Raw genomic sequence first — 13164 nt, 5'->3', positions numbered from 1 at the left:
TGTCCTACCCGCTGTACTATCACTCCAGCCCCTCATCATACTTCTTTACATTACATTAGTTTAGAAAAAGGTGAGATAATTTTTTCCTAAATATTTTATGACTTTCATAAATTAGCCTTCAAATTCTTTTTTTTTTTTTTTTTTTTTTTTTTGCTTTTTTGGGTCACACCCGGTGATACACAGGGCTTACTCCTGGCTCATGCACTCAGGAATGACTTCTGGTGGTGCTCGAGGGACCATATGGGATGCTGGGAATCAAACCTGGGTCAGCCACATGCAAGGCAAATGCCCTACCCGCTGTACTATCGCTGGAGGCTCTAGCCTTCAAATTCTTGCTAACAGGTGTAACATTTTGTTAAAGCAGTGAAAATGGAGGCAAAGTCTTTTCTGTTTTTTTTCTTGCTTATGTTTCCTGAACCTACTAAATAATTGCATACTGTAAATTGTATTTCTAAGATTTAATTTTTCCCTATTTAGTGGCTGTGATTTTATTAGCTGTGGAAGTAAATTTAACAAACATCAAAGCCATATAGATAGTATTTTGCGTGGTCTTCCATGGTTTTGGGGTGTTGCAAACAGTGCTTAGGAAGCCGAAGGTGCACCTCCCACCTGGCACTGATGCTGTGGGGGGTGGTCTGTGATGTTAGGGATTGAACTGTGTTGGTTGCATACAAGGCATTAGCCACTGTACTTTAACTACTGTACTATGTTTCTTTGTCCTGGTCTTGTGTGATATAAGGTTCTTTGTACATATGACTTTAATTAATAAATTTGAAATTTAAAGTTAATAGCTTTGGGGGCTGGAGAGATAGTACAGCAGGGAAGGTGTTTGCCTCTATGCCGCTGACCTGGGTTTGATCCCCAGCATCCCATATGATCCCCTGAGCAAGCCAGGAGTAACTCCTGAGTGCAGAGTTAAAAGTAACTCCTGAGAATCGCCAGGTGTGGCTCAAAAAAGCAAAACTAAAAAAAAAAGTCAATAGTTTTGTTTACCAGTTCACTATTTTTCATTTGGATAACATTCTATCTCTACTCTGTGATATTATAAAGGTACTCCAATCAACAAACCACCGGTTTTGGGCTATAAAGATCTTAATCTCTTCAAACTTTTTAGACTGGTTTATCATCAAGGTGGATGTGACAATGTAAGTAATGATGTAATGAAAAGTTAAGTGTCATTTAATGTTATATTGCAATATGCACTTTGACTAATAAATGCATTTTCTTATGGACATATTAATATAATATTTTCCTTTCTACTATTAACAAATAAAAACTTAATTTTCCAGATTGATAGTGGTGCTGTATGGAAGCAAATTTATATGGACCTTGGCATTCCTATTTTGAATTCAGCTGCTTCTTACAATGTAAAAACTGCTTATAGAAAGTAAGTGGTATAGTTTATTCATCACAGAATACATAAAAAATAATTCTCATTTAATGATTTTTTTTTCTCTTTTTACCACATTTTGCTCCACTTCATGGCTGCTCTTGGCTTAGTGCTTGGGGAGAGCACCTGGTGGTCCTTGGGGGCTTAGGGGATTGGGGTTTTCCACATCTTAATTTCCTTTTTAAGAATCAAGGATGCAGATAATGAAATTAAGTTTGAAATCATCCATGCACTGTAGCACTGTAGCACTGTCCTCCCCTTGTTCTTCGATTTGCTTGAGCGGGCCCAGTAACATCTCCATTTTGAGACTTGTTGTTACTGTGTTTGGCATATTGAATACATCACGGGTAGCCTGCCAGGCTTTGTCGTGCGGGCGAGATACTCTTGGTAGCTTGCCGAGCTCTCCGAGAGGTGCGTAGGTATTGAACCCGGCTCGGCCGGTCTGGCTGCTTGCAAGGCAAACGGCCTACTACTGTGCTATCACTCCAGCCCAAGTTTGAAATAATGATACATATTATAGAACTGTAGCTTTCTGGGTTTTTTTTGCTTTTTTGGGTCACACCTAGCGATGTTTACTCCTGACTCTTCACTCAGGAATCTCTCCTGGTGATGATTTGAGGGGTCATTTGGGATGCTGGGAATCGAACCCGGGTTGGCCGCGTGCAAGGCAAACGTTCTACCTGCTGTACTCCAGTCCCTAGAACTGTATCTTTCTTACAAGATACAACTTACAAGGCCAGTCTTATCACCACAAAACATGATAAGTATGTTATAACACCAAGATGTTAGTAACACCAAAAAATAATGCCTTGACTTTTGTTTTTAAAATGTTTTTAGATAGTTGTTTCACTACGAGTCTGCCTACTCTTTCACTTCTTGAGTATAAGTTTTTTGTGCTTTTCTAATACACTTTTGCTTTTTTTTTAATATTTAAGTTAAATGCAAAACTCAAGATTTTAAAATGAAATATTTTTTTCTTAGGTATCTCTATGGTTTCGAGGAGTACTGCCGTTCTGCAAATATTCAGTTCAGAACCATTCATCACCATGAACCAAAAGTAAAAGAAGAAATAAAAGATTTAGAAGAATCAATGGAAGAGGCAGTAAAAGTGGATCAAGAAATGCCTTTAGTAGAAGTGAAGAGTGAACCTGAAGAAAATATTGATTCAAACAGTGAGAGTGAAAGAGAAGAAATAGAATTAAAATCTCCAAGGGTAATTAGTTTATATTATTTTTATCTGCTTTTTAGAAGTATTTTTAAACTTTTCTTATTATGGGCTTTGGGGACCATATGCTGTGCCAGGGATCAAACCAGGGCCTCCTGCATAACAAGTCTGCACTCCAGTTCATTGAGCTGTCTCAAAAATTTTGTGTTCCCCAAATTGCTGATGTTTTTCTTACATTTAACCTGGGAATAGGTAAGCTACTGTTATAAAAATATATCATATATTGGGGGCCAGAATGATAGTACTTGGGTAAGGCACTTGCCTTGCATGTGGATGATCTGGGTTTGGTTTCTGGCACCACATACGGTCCCCTGAGTATGCTGAGTGATCCCTGGGTGCAGAGCTAGGAGTAAACCCTGTCACTGCCAGGTTTGACCCCAAAATAACCAAAATCCAAAACAAAACAAAAAAACCCCAAAGCCCAAGAAACCCATATATTGTATTTTTCATTCCATTCCGCCCTCTCCCAATTTCCTCCCGTTGTTTTTCTATGTTTTTCTATGATTTTATAACATTTGCATCTGGGTTCTGTCAAATTTTAATTTCAAGTTTTTTGCTAATATTTCATTCCACTAGCCTCTGCTTGTGACTTTAATATTGTAGTCTGCTACTCACAATCTCTTTAATATTGCTTTTTTCTTTGTATTTTCACTATTGTTTGGTTTTGGGGCCACACCTAGCTGTGCTTGGTACTCACTGCTGACTCTGTGGTCAAGGATCACTATTGACGGGCTCAGGGGACCGTATGGGATTTCATGCAAGGCCGGTGCTCTACCCATTGTACTGTCTTCCCCGCCCCAATGTTTTTTTTTTTTTTTAAATTGTAACTTATTTATTGTTTCACCCTATTTCGTGCCAGAATCACATTCTGGAAGTAGGGATTGGTTTATTGGTTTAATAGGGTGTTTATTTTGTTCATTTACAGATTCCATACATCTCAGATAGTGTTTGGCACATAGTAAGGACTTAAAGTAATTATTGAATGAGTTAATCTTCTCTTTATATTAAATTGTGCCCCAATTACATGGTGCCCTTTATTTCTCTGTAACTCCAGACCTATGGCGATTTTTCTTATGCTGTTTTGCTTTCTAGTTACCTTCAGACATACTGTTTTTACCTTCTAGTCTTAACTCATCCTCTCCATTGTTAATATTTAGTTTTGTGCAGGAGTTGTCATCCAATATTTTGATCATCGTCATATGTTCTCTTACTATAATTTTCAAAGTTTTAGTATAAATGAAATTTATCACAGAACTGTTAGTTACTGTAGTAAATATGTTGTATTTTTCAATGAATCATACTTAGTGATGTTCAGTGAAATCAAACTTATCACTTCATTTTTTAAAAATTTTTTATTAGTGAATCACCGTGGGGTACTGTTACATACTTACAACCATTCATGTTTGCATTTCAGTCAAACAATTATCGGTCACCCATTCCTCCACCAGTGCCCATTCTCTATCACCAATGATCTCAGTATCCCTCCGACCCCCACACCCTAAAGTCACTTCTTTTATCTGCTTAAAACCAATTACATGTTTTTTTCTAACATCTCGTAAATGGAATCTTGTAGTCAATTTCATAAAAGATCCAAATTGTTTTAATTACAAATTTTAATTTTTATGGTAAATGTATTGACATTAAAGTCTTGCAGAGGCATGTATTTATAGAAAATACAGAACTTTTTCAGAATACTCAAATTGTGTACGAAGCACATATGAAATTTACCATCTTAACTGTTTTCAAAAATCTCATTTAATGACATTAACTATTTATATTGTTGTACAGCCATCACAGCCATCTGTCTTCAGAACTTTTTTCAACTTGTAAAACCAAAACTACCTATTCCTTTCTCTCAGTCTCTGGTAACCTCTTTTCTGCTTTTGTCATGATGAACTTGACTGTGTAACTAATTTAAGTGAAATATTTGCCCTTTAGTGACTAGCATATATATTTACTGAGCATATATATTTAAGATTTATCTATGTGACAGAATTTTCTTTTTAAGATCAAGTAACATGGGGTGGAGAGATAGAACAGCAGGTAGGGCATCTGCCTTGCACGTGCTGACCTGGGTTTGAACCAGGCATCCCTTATTGTCCCTTGAGCACTGCCAGGAGTTACCCCAGAGCACTACTGGATGTGTCTCAAGAGACGGAAATTATGTCCCCTAGTGTATGTATTGTGAATATATTGTCATCAATATATAAAGACCTTCCTCATTTAATGCAAAACATTTGCTGAGTACTGCCTACTGTAGATACACCATTAGTTTACATTCCTCAAGTTTTTGTCCGATACTGTTATGAAAATGCAGTAATAAATACGCTTACAAAATGCATTCTTCATATATATATATATATGCTAGATTTCTGAAAATGATACTTTTGCAACCACAGTATGAAGAAACAGATTTTGATAGTTTCTTCTATTATTTTGGGTTTTTTGTGTGTTTATACTTGGCTTCTCCAGTGGTGTTCAGAGCTTACTCAGGGATCTCTCCTGGCAGGAATCAGGGGACCATATGGGGTGGCAGGGATCTAACCAGTTGACCATATGCAAGACAAATGCCCTACGCTCTGTACTGTCTCTCTGGACCCTCATTATTTACCTATAAATATTTCAAAAGCACCTTCTGGGTTGAGATCACTTATAAGGCTGGAATTTGATCCTTAGCACTCCCCTCCAGCACTACTAAGTATGGCCAGGGTGGCCCCCAGCACCAATTGGTCAAAATAGCACCACCAAAGTCAGACACTGGCACTAAGTCATTAGGCCCTTATGTCCAGGAGTCTTGCCAGAAAGAGCCCCAGGCATTACTTTGAGGCCCTCCAACCCCAATGAAAAAAATAATAACCTGCTTATATGCCAGATATTGTCTAGATTTGAAGATACAAGTGATTATATTCTTCATTGTGACAGGAAAAATATTTTGACATTTAAATACAAAAAAAAAAGCTTTACTGTGGTATGTATCCAAAGATCAGTAGTACTAGACATAACTAATTTACGTGGCTTGTCTTTCAAGTTTTTTATTTATTTATTTATTTATTTTGCTTTTTGGGTCATACCTGGCGATGCTCAGGGGTTACTCCTGGCAGTGTCAGGGGACCATATGGGATGCTGGGAATCGAACCTGGGTCGGCCGTGTGCAAGGCAAGAGCCCTACCCACTGTGCTATTGCTCCAGCCCTGTCTTTCAATTTTGAGAGGAAAAGTACATGGAAATTGATGGGTTATCAGATTCATATGTCAAACCATATATATATATTTTTTTTCCTTGGGTCACACCCAGTGATATTCAGGGGTTACTCCTGACCCTGCACTCAGGAATCACTCCTGGTGGTGCTCAGGGGAGCATATGGGATGCTGGAAATCAAACCCAGGTCGGCTACGTGCAAGGCAAATTCCCTACCCACTGTGCTATTGCTCCAGCCCCCATAGAGATTCATATTTTTGTGAAAATTAAGAGATGTATTTTTCTACTCTCCTTCCCTTTTCTAGGAGTGGTAGTAATTTTATTTTCCTGATTTTTCTCACTTTTTGAGGGGACTCACAGCTAGTACGATCCCGGACTTACTCCTGGTTCTTCGTGCCCATTAATTATGTCTGGCAGGGCTTGGGAAACTATATTTGGTGCTGAGGATTGAACCTGGATTTGCTGTGTGCAAGGCAAGAACTTATCTGCTGTACTCTCTCTCTGGCCTGTGATTGCGATTTTAAAGCTTTTGTTGCCTCTTCTAGGGACGAAGGAGAATTGCTCGAGATGCAAATTCTATTAAAAAGGAAACTGAAGAAGAGAAAACAGAAGATAAATTAAAAGATAATGATTCAGAAAATAAGGAGGTAGATGAAGACTATGAAACAGTGGAGAAAAAAGAAAATGAGCTACTACTGGGGAGAAAAACCACACCAAAGCAAAAGGAGAAGAAAATTAAAAAGCAAGAGGATTCTGACAAAGACTCAGAGGAAGAGGAAGAGAAAAGCCAAGAGAGGTATATTATCTTATATTTGTTCTCAAGAAGCACCTGTCTGGGGTACAGCAGTGCTCTGTTCCTGCTTAGTCAATCAGGTTTGAGGGAATGTTTTCTTATTGGGACTTCCGTTCCTCTTGTCTAATGAAGGTGAGACACATTGTGAAGATGATGTGTATTGCCTTTCGGAATTGGAGAAAATTCTGGTCGCACCATTTTAATAGCACTTGTGCCCTAAACAGTGGCCTCAAAGAAGGCTGCGCCACCCAGTCAAAAGAAAGGTCCTGCAGTTGACAGCAGGGAAGGGAGCTGGAGAAAAATGGAGGAAGTGGACAAGAGGAAACAGCGACACCAAAAATCCCATTTTAAAAAAGGTACAATGTGGGAAAGCTAACAAACACATGGGTGCACAGTACTAGCAGATGTTTGTGCTAGCTTTATCTAAGATATTTTTCTTTGAAAAATTATTGTATTAGAGTAAGTGGCATGCACCCCTGATTCTAGTTTGAAAAATACATTTGTACCCCACATCACACCATTAAATTTCAGCATCTTAATATCCATCCTGTTCGCTGGTGAATGTAAACTGTGTATTTTCCCATAAGAGTTATACATGTGTAGACTGAATGAACTTAAAGAATAAACCAGAATACCTGGATCGGCTAGATCAGAGTAACATAGGAGTGTGTAATTGACCGTTTCTGTGTTGTCAAATGGATTTTTTAATATTTGCACATTACTAAAAATAAATTTTAATTTAGCAACACTGGCATTACACACTTAAAAGCTTTCCTCCATAGTTAATTTTTTGATATACTAAATTTTCTAGAAATGTTAGTTGTTAAGCACATTTTGGTTGAAGTGGCCTACTGAATCTAACTCTAGGCCCATATCTGAAAATCTTAAGAAAATATTTTGAAAAATAACTATTAGAGGGAGAGTAACAGAATAAAAATAGGTACACAAGATATAATTTCATGTAAATTAGTGAATAAATAACATTATTTAGGGACATGATCAGTTATAAGAGAAGTGGGAGAAAATAATCAGATTTGAGTATAATAATGTGAGTATGGTATTTTAAGTATTTGGACAATAAAACAAAAATTGAAACACTTAAAAAGTAAAGTTTAATTATAGTTTAATTTGAAACTTGGTTAAAACCAAGCATCACAATGTATATATAATATGTATAAAATTTTTACTGGTCAAGGGAATGGCTCAAAGGGCCGGAGCACCTGCTTTGTAGGAGGAAGTCCCAGACTCAGTCCCTCTTACTGCATGGTCCCCTGAGATTCATCACTCATGGTGCATGAATGACCAGTATTGCATGACCTTACAGAGTGACCCAAACCACCATGCTGGGAGTAACCCCTAAGACCAACAGGTGTGGCCCAAAAAGAGAGAAAAAACAAAAGACAGAGCAGAGAGAGAGAGAGAGAATGCCACATGGTGCATATATAATGCGTTTTTAAAAGACTTTATAACTGTTAAACAGATAATTTAGAGAAAACACTCAGACTTGAATATGAAGAACAGCATTCCATTTTATTAAACAAAAACGGAATTTAAAACAGTCTGAATTCTCTTTAGCAGGTGTTATGGAAATGGGAGAATTACTTATTTATACGTAAATAAATATACTTTTTAAAAATATTATCTTCAGAATGTTTTCAAATTACCTTCTCAGGCTGTAACTTGAAGGTGTTCTTGGAGAAAAAACATTCCGACTACAAATGGGTTGTCAAAGTTTCTCTGTGTTGCGCCCCTTATTAGTCCCAAATAATGAATGACCTATGTTTATTATAGAACACAGAGCTTAATACACCCTAAGATTCTAAAATTCTTATGACATCAGAATGATTTTTTGTTTTTTTCTTTTTTGGGTCACACCTGGCAGTGCTTAGGGCTTACTCCTTGCTCTTAGCTCAGGGTTATTCCTGGCTGGGCTCAAGAGAGCATATGGGGGTACCAGGGTATTGGACCCAGGTTGATCACATTCAAAGCAAGCTCCTATCTGCTGTACTCTCTCCAGCCCCTGGAATGATTCTGGATGAAAATCTATTTTAAATCCATGCAGTATTAATAGTGCTATTTTATTTGCAAGAATGTTCAAAATAATATTATGTTGGGCCTTCCTATGTGAATCTTATTTATACCTTATTATGTCTACGGCCATACCACCCTGAACGCGCCCGATCAAAATAAATGAATAAAAAAATAGAAATAAATTTGATGTGTAAAATTTTGTTCTTCTGGTGCTGACAGTTCTAACAAGTGACCTAATTTTAGTTATCTGCTGTTTTATTAGGGTGGGGAAACCAGTATATTTAAAACATGTTTAAGTGATAAGTGATTACTAATAAGGTCATACAGCTCTTGCTCACTATTTTGCCCTTCATTAAACTAGTCTATCTCAGGATCATTCTGAATTCAGCAAAAAGTAGCAGCAATCTATATTAAAGGAAATTCAGGTGCATAGTAACAAACTATATTTTACATAAAAGGTGGCACTCGGGTATGATTTCTGCAAAACTTTTTCAGAGCATATTATTCTTAATCAGAAGTGACTTGGTATCCTCAACTGTAATTGTTATTTGGCCTTTGAAGAAGTATGGATTTAATTTTGGTACAGTGCGCCTTTACATAATAAACAAATTCTTTTGTAAATATAGTCCATAAAGATCTTCTCCTTCTCCTCCTTCTTCTCCTCCTCCACTGACATGCTATTAAATTATTACTTAATAGGTTAACTATTCTACATGTTGGATTCTTTAACATACGTTGATTTTTTTCACTAAGTTGTTAGCATTATCAATGTTATAACTTGCTGCAGGGAGGAAACTGAAAGCAAATGCGACTCTGAAGGGGAGGAAGATGAGGAAGACTTGGAGCCTTGCCTAACAGGAACCAAAGTGAAAGTCAAGTATGGACGAGGGAAGACGCAGAAAATCTACGAAGCCAGTATTAAAAGCACTGAAATTGATGATGGAGAAGTTTTATACTTAGTACATTACTATGGGTGGAATGTCAGGTCAGTAAGAACTGTATTTTTTGGGGGGATTGTTTTTGTTTTGGGGACTAGAATTAGTGATGCATTTTTGAGGGTTTGTTTTTGTTTTGGGGTCACACCAAGTGATACTTAGGGGTTACTCCTGGTCGTGCCCACGGGACCATATTGGATGCTGGGGATTGAACCCGGGTGCAAGTCGAATACCCTACCTACTGTACTATCTCTCTGGCCCAGAACTGGCCTTTCTTACTATTGATATTTCTTTCAGAAATTTAAGAAAGATTAATACTATAGAGAACGCAAGTAGTATGTATATATGAATAAAGCACATCATATAATTCTTTAGCATTCCTCCTAGCTATTTTTTTTTCTTTTTTGGGTCATATCTGGCGATGCACAGGGGTTACTCCTGGCTCTGCACTAACTCAGGAGTTACTCCTGGTGGTGTTCAGGGGACCATATGGGGTGCTGGGAATTGAACCCGGGTCAGCCGCGTGCAAGGCAAACGCCCTATCCGCTGTGCTATCTCTCCAGCCCCTCCTAGCTATGTTTTTAAATTTATGTTTTATTAACACTTGTCAGTCTCCCAGGAATAGGTCATGAGAATCACATTATTGTTGTACAAGCTGGGTTTATTATTAGTAGTAAAAGGGAACAAAGGACATGGGGAGCCATGGCATACCACCTTTGGTAACAGGCTAGGACTCTATGGATCCTATATGGGCAAATATCCTGTGAAAATGGGAGAGCAGTTTCCAGTGGTACAAGTGCCCCTTTAGCTTATCACATTTATGGGAAATAAAGCGTACCAAGCATTGTAATAATTCTATCTTGGTTATTTAATTTGAAAAGTATGTTCAGGAGAATGTACATTTGAGCTTCTATGCTCAGGGATTATTCAGATACGGTGCCTCGATTGCCTTGCACACAGCTGGCCCAAATCCAGTCCCTGGCACCTCAGTTCCCCCAGTAGTACAGAGCCAGGATTGTGGCTCAAACACTACAATAAACGATCTCCCAGAGTTTCTCTGCATACAAGATGAATGCTCTTTTATGTCTAATTCCATCATCTCTAGAAAGCAAAAAACCTACTTTATAGTAAATAGTGGTAATACCTGTATTAACATGCAGGGCAATAAGACCTGGCATTTAATAAATACTCAATAAACATTAACTATTTTCTTGAATGAGTTTCTTTCCTCTCACATCTTTTAAAATCAGTGTAGGTTGAATGAATAGTGTATAACCAAAGATTTCTTTTTTCAGATAGTTCCTTGTATGCTTGCTTCACAACTCTCATCTGTAAATGATAAAGAATTCATCTTTTGTTATAAGTGTGTTGGATGAATTTAGGGGAAAGTAACTACATTTTTTACTTTCACTGAAGCTTTTTTTTCACCTTCAGATTCAGCTCACAAGCCCTTACTGATGTGTTTTTTTTTTTTTTTCCTTTTTGATGTGGAGGCATACTGAGTAGTGCTCAGGGTTCACTCCTGACTCTCTGATCACTTCTGGGGGAATCATATGTCTAGGCTGAGATCAAATAAGGTTAGACCTTGTATAAGGCAAAACATTTTAACCCCTATAATATCTCCATGGCCCTACTTCTTTATTTGGGAAGGGGACAACCATCCACTCTTAACATTTGTGTATGTTTTGTTTTTCAGAAGTTGCCCGTAGTGTTACCCATTTCTGTTATCTTTAATGTCTGACCTTTCTCAAGAGTCATTATTGTCTCCTAGTGGTTTATTATATTCCAATGATTATTGTATTCTTCCTAACTAGTTGCCTAACTTTTTACTTATATAGTTGTAGTTTTTCACTGTCTTTATATGTTTCTAATAGCTGATACAGTTCTGGGATCTGCTCATTGAGATAGAGTCACTAGATCTTGGAATATCTGAAACAGGATTTCTAAAATAGAATTGCTTGTACAACTATGAGGGCCAACCTGGTTGCTAGTTGAGAAATCCCAGGACTTTGGTTGGCAGTTCTAGTGCTGGAAATGCCATTTTTGACATGGATAAATGACCAAGACAGTGTGACCTAGACAAAGAGTACACCAGATCAGCCTTGTGTTTCTAGGCATATATCTCATATCTTCTAGGAATCTAGGGACTTGAGTTCCTCAGTCCTCCTGGGTCCAGATAGACAACCCCTGTGCTTGAGTTTTATTGTGTGTCTATCTTTCACATGAGTCTGTGAGTTGCATGAGAGCATAGGCCTTTATTTATCCTTATTCTCTACGTACCTCCTTATAAGGTAGGTGCCTGGCATGTTTGTATGCCCTCACTAATAATCCAAGTAAAGTAATATTTCTAAATAAAGCAAATAGTGTATGTATGTGTATATATATGTATATATACATATATATGTAACATTCTCCTTAAAAAAATGATCATAGCATTCTATTTTAAAAGTTTTAGATCCTGAGTTAATCCAGAAAGAGAGTTTTCTTTGTTTCTCGGTGATGCCCAATTGTGAGCAGGGCTTACTCTTGGCTATGTGCTAAGGTATCACTCCTGGAGGCGCTGAAGGGACTATGAGATGCTGGGGATCAAACCCTGGTCAGCCTCATGCAAGGCGGAGCTCTTACCTGCTGAACTCCCGCTACCCCCGCCCCCAGGAGGAGAGTTTTTAAACTATAATGCCATCTCAACCAAAACTGTATATTGGAATTGTGTCCTTATTTTGCAATGACTTCAGGGTAACTAGGCTACATAGAGTAGGCTTTGAGTAGTATTGTATGATTTGTACTAGGACTGCCTGTAGGGTTATTTCTTTTTCTTAAATATTCAAAATTTTTTTATTAAGTTTTATTAAGTACTTTATATTTTTTATAATGTAAGAATTGTTTTTCACTGCTGGAGTGATAGTACAGTGAGTAGGGAACATTTGCCTTGTACCTGGCCAACCTGGGTTCGATCCTGGGTATCGCATATGGTCCCCCAAGCACAGCCAGAAGTAATTTCTGATTGCAGAGCCATCAGTAATCCCTGAACATCTGCGAGTGTGACCCAAAAAAGCCAAAAAAATTTTTTTTCTTCAGTTATAGAAAGTTTAACTATTTGTTCCAGATGAATAACTTCGACTAGATTTATATTGAAATTAAAAAGTGATGTCAGTATTTTGTAAAAAGTTATAGGGGAAGGCCAGAGTGATACTACAGTGGATAGGATGCTCACCTTGCAGGCGGCTGACCCTAGTTTGATCCCCAACATCCTATATGGTACCCTGAGTACTGTCAGTAGTGATCCCTGAGTCAGAAGTAAGCCCTGAGTACTGCTAGGTGTAATTTCAGAATAAACATGAAAATGCTATAGGGTAATACAGGATTTTTGACTTGGGCTAAACAGAATAAACAAAAAAATTAAGTATTCCTAACAAAAATTTCAGGGCTGGGACCAGGGAGTTAGCGCAAAGAGCTAATGTGCATGCTTTGCATGATATACTCCCCAACCCTTTACACTGAGGTGAGAGTAGCCCCTAAGCACCACTGGGTATGGCCCCCTACACTGAAATTCAAAATTTAGGGACTTGGAGATGATTCGATTTAGAAAAAA

At 37.8% G+C, this 13164-nt stretch overlaps 1 protein-coding gene across 3 annotated transcripts in view; it reads left to right on the top strand.

Moving 5' to 3' along the window:
- ARID4A (AT-rich interaction domain 4A) overlaps positions 1 to 13164 on the top strand; it is a 69400-nt gene that overhangs the window by 39656 nt on the left and 16580 nt on the right. For all 3 annotated transcript variants that reach the window (XM_056133329.1, XM_056133327.1, XM_056133328.1), the window contains exons 13-17: positions 1051 to 1145; positions 1290 to 1387; positions 2372 to 2603; positions 6359 to 6609; positions 9425 to 9622. In XM_056133329.1, coding sequence (XP_055989304.1) covers positions 1051 to 1145; positions 1290 to 1387; positions 2372 to 2603; positions 6359 to 6609; positions 9425 to 9622 — 874 coding nt within the window. The remainder of the gene's footprint in view (positions 1 to 1050; positions 1146 to 1289; positions 1388 to 2371; positions 2604 to 6358; positions 6610 to 9424; positions 9623 to 13164) is intronic.

Source organism: Sorex fumeus, unplaced genomic scaffold, assembly GCF_029834395.1.
Source record: "Sorex fumeus unplaced genomic scaffold, SorFum_2.1 ptg000098l, whole genome shotgun sequence".
In the NCBI taxonomy this organism is placed as follows: Eukaryota; Metazoa; Chordata; class Mammalia; order Eulipotyphla; family Soricidae; genus Sorex; species Sorex fumeus.
The sequence above is the reverse complement of the archived record's forward strand: the minus strand, read 5'-3'. Positions and strand labels throughout refer to the sequence as shown.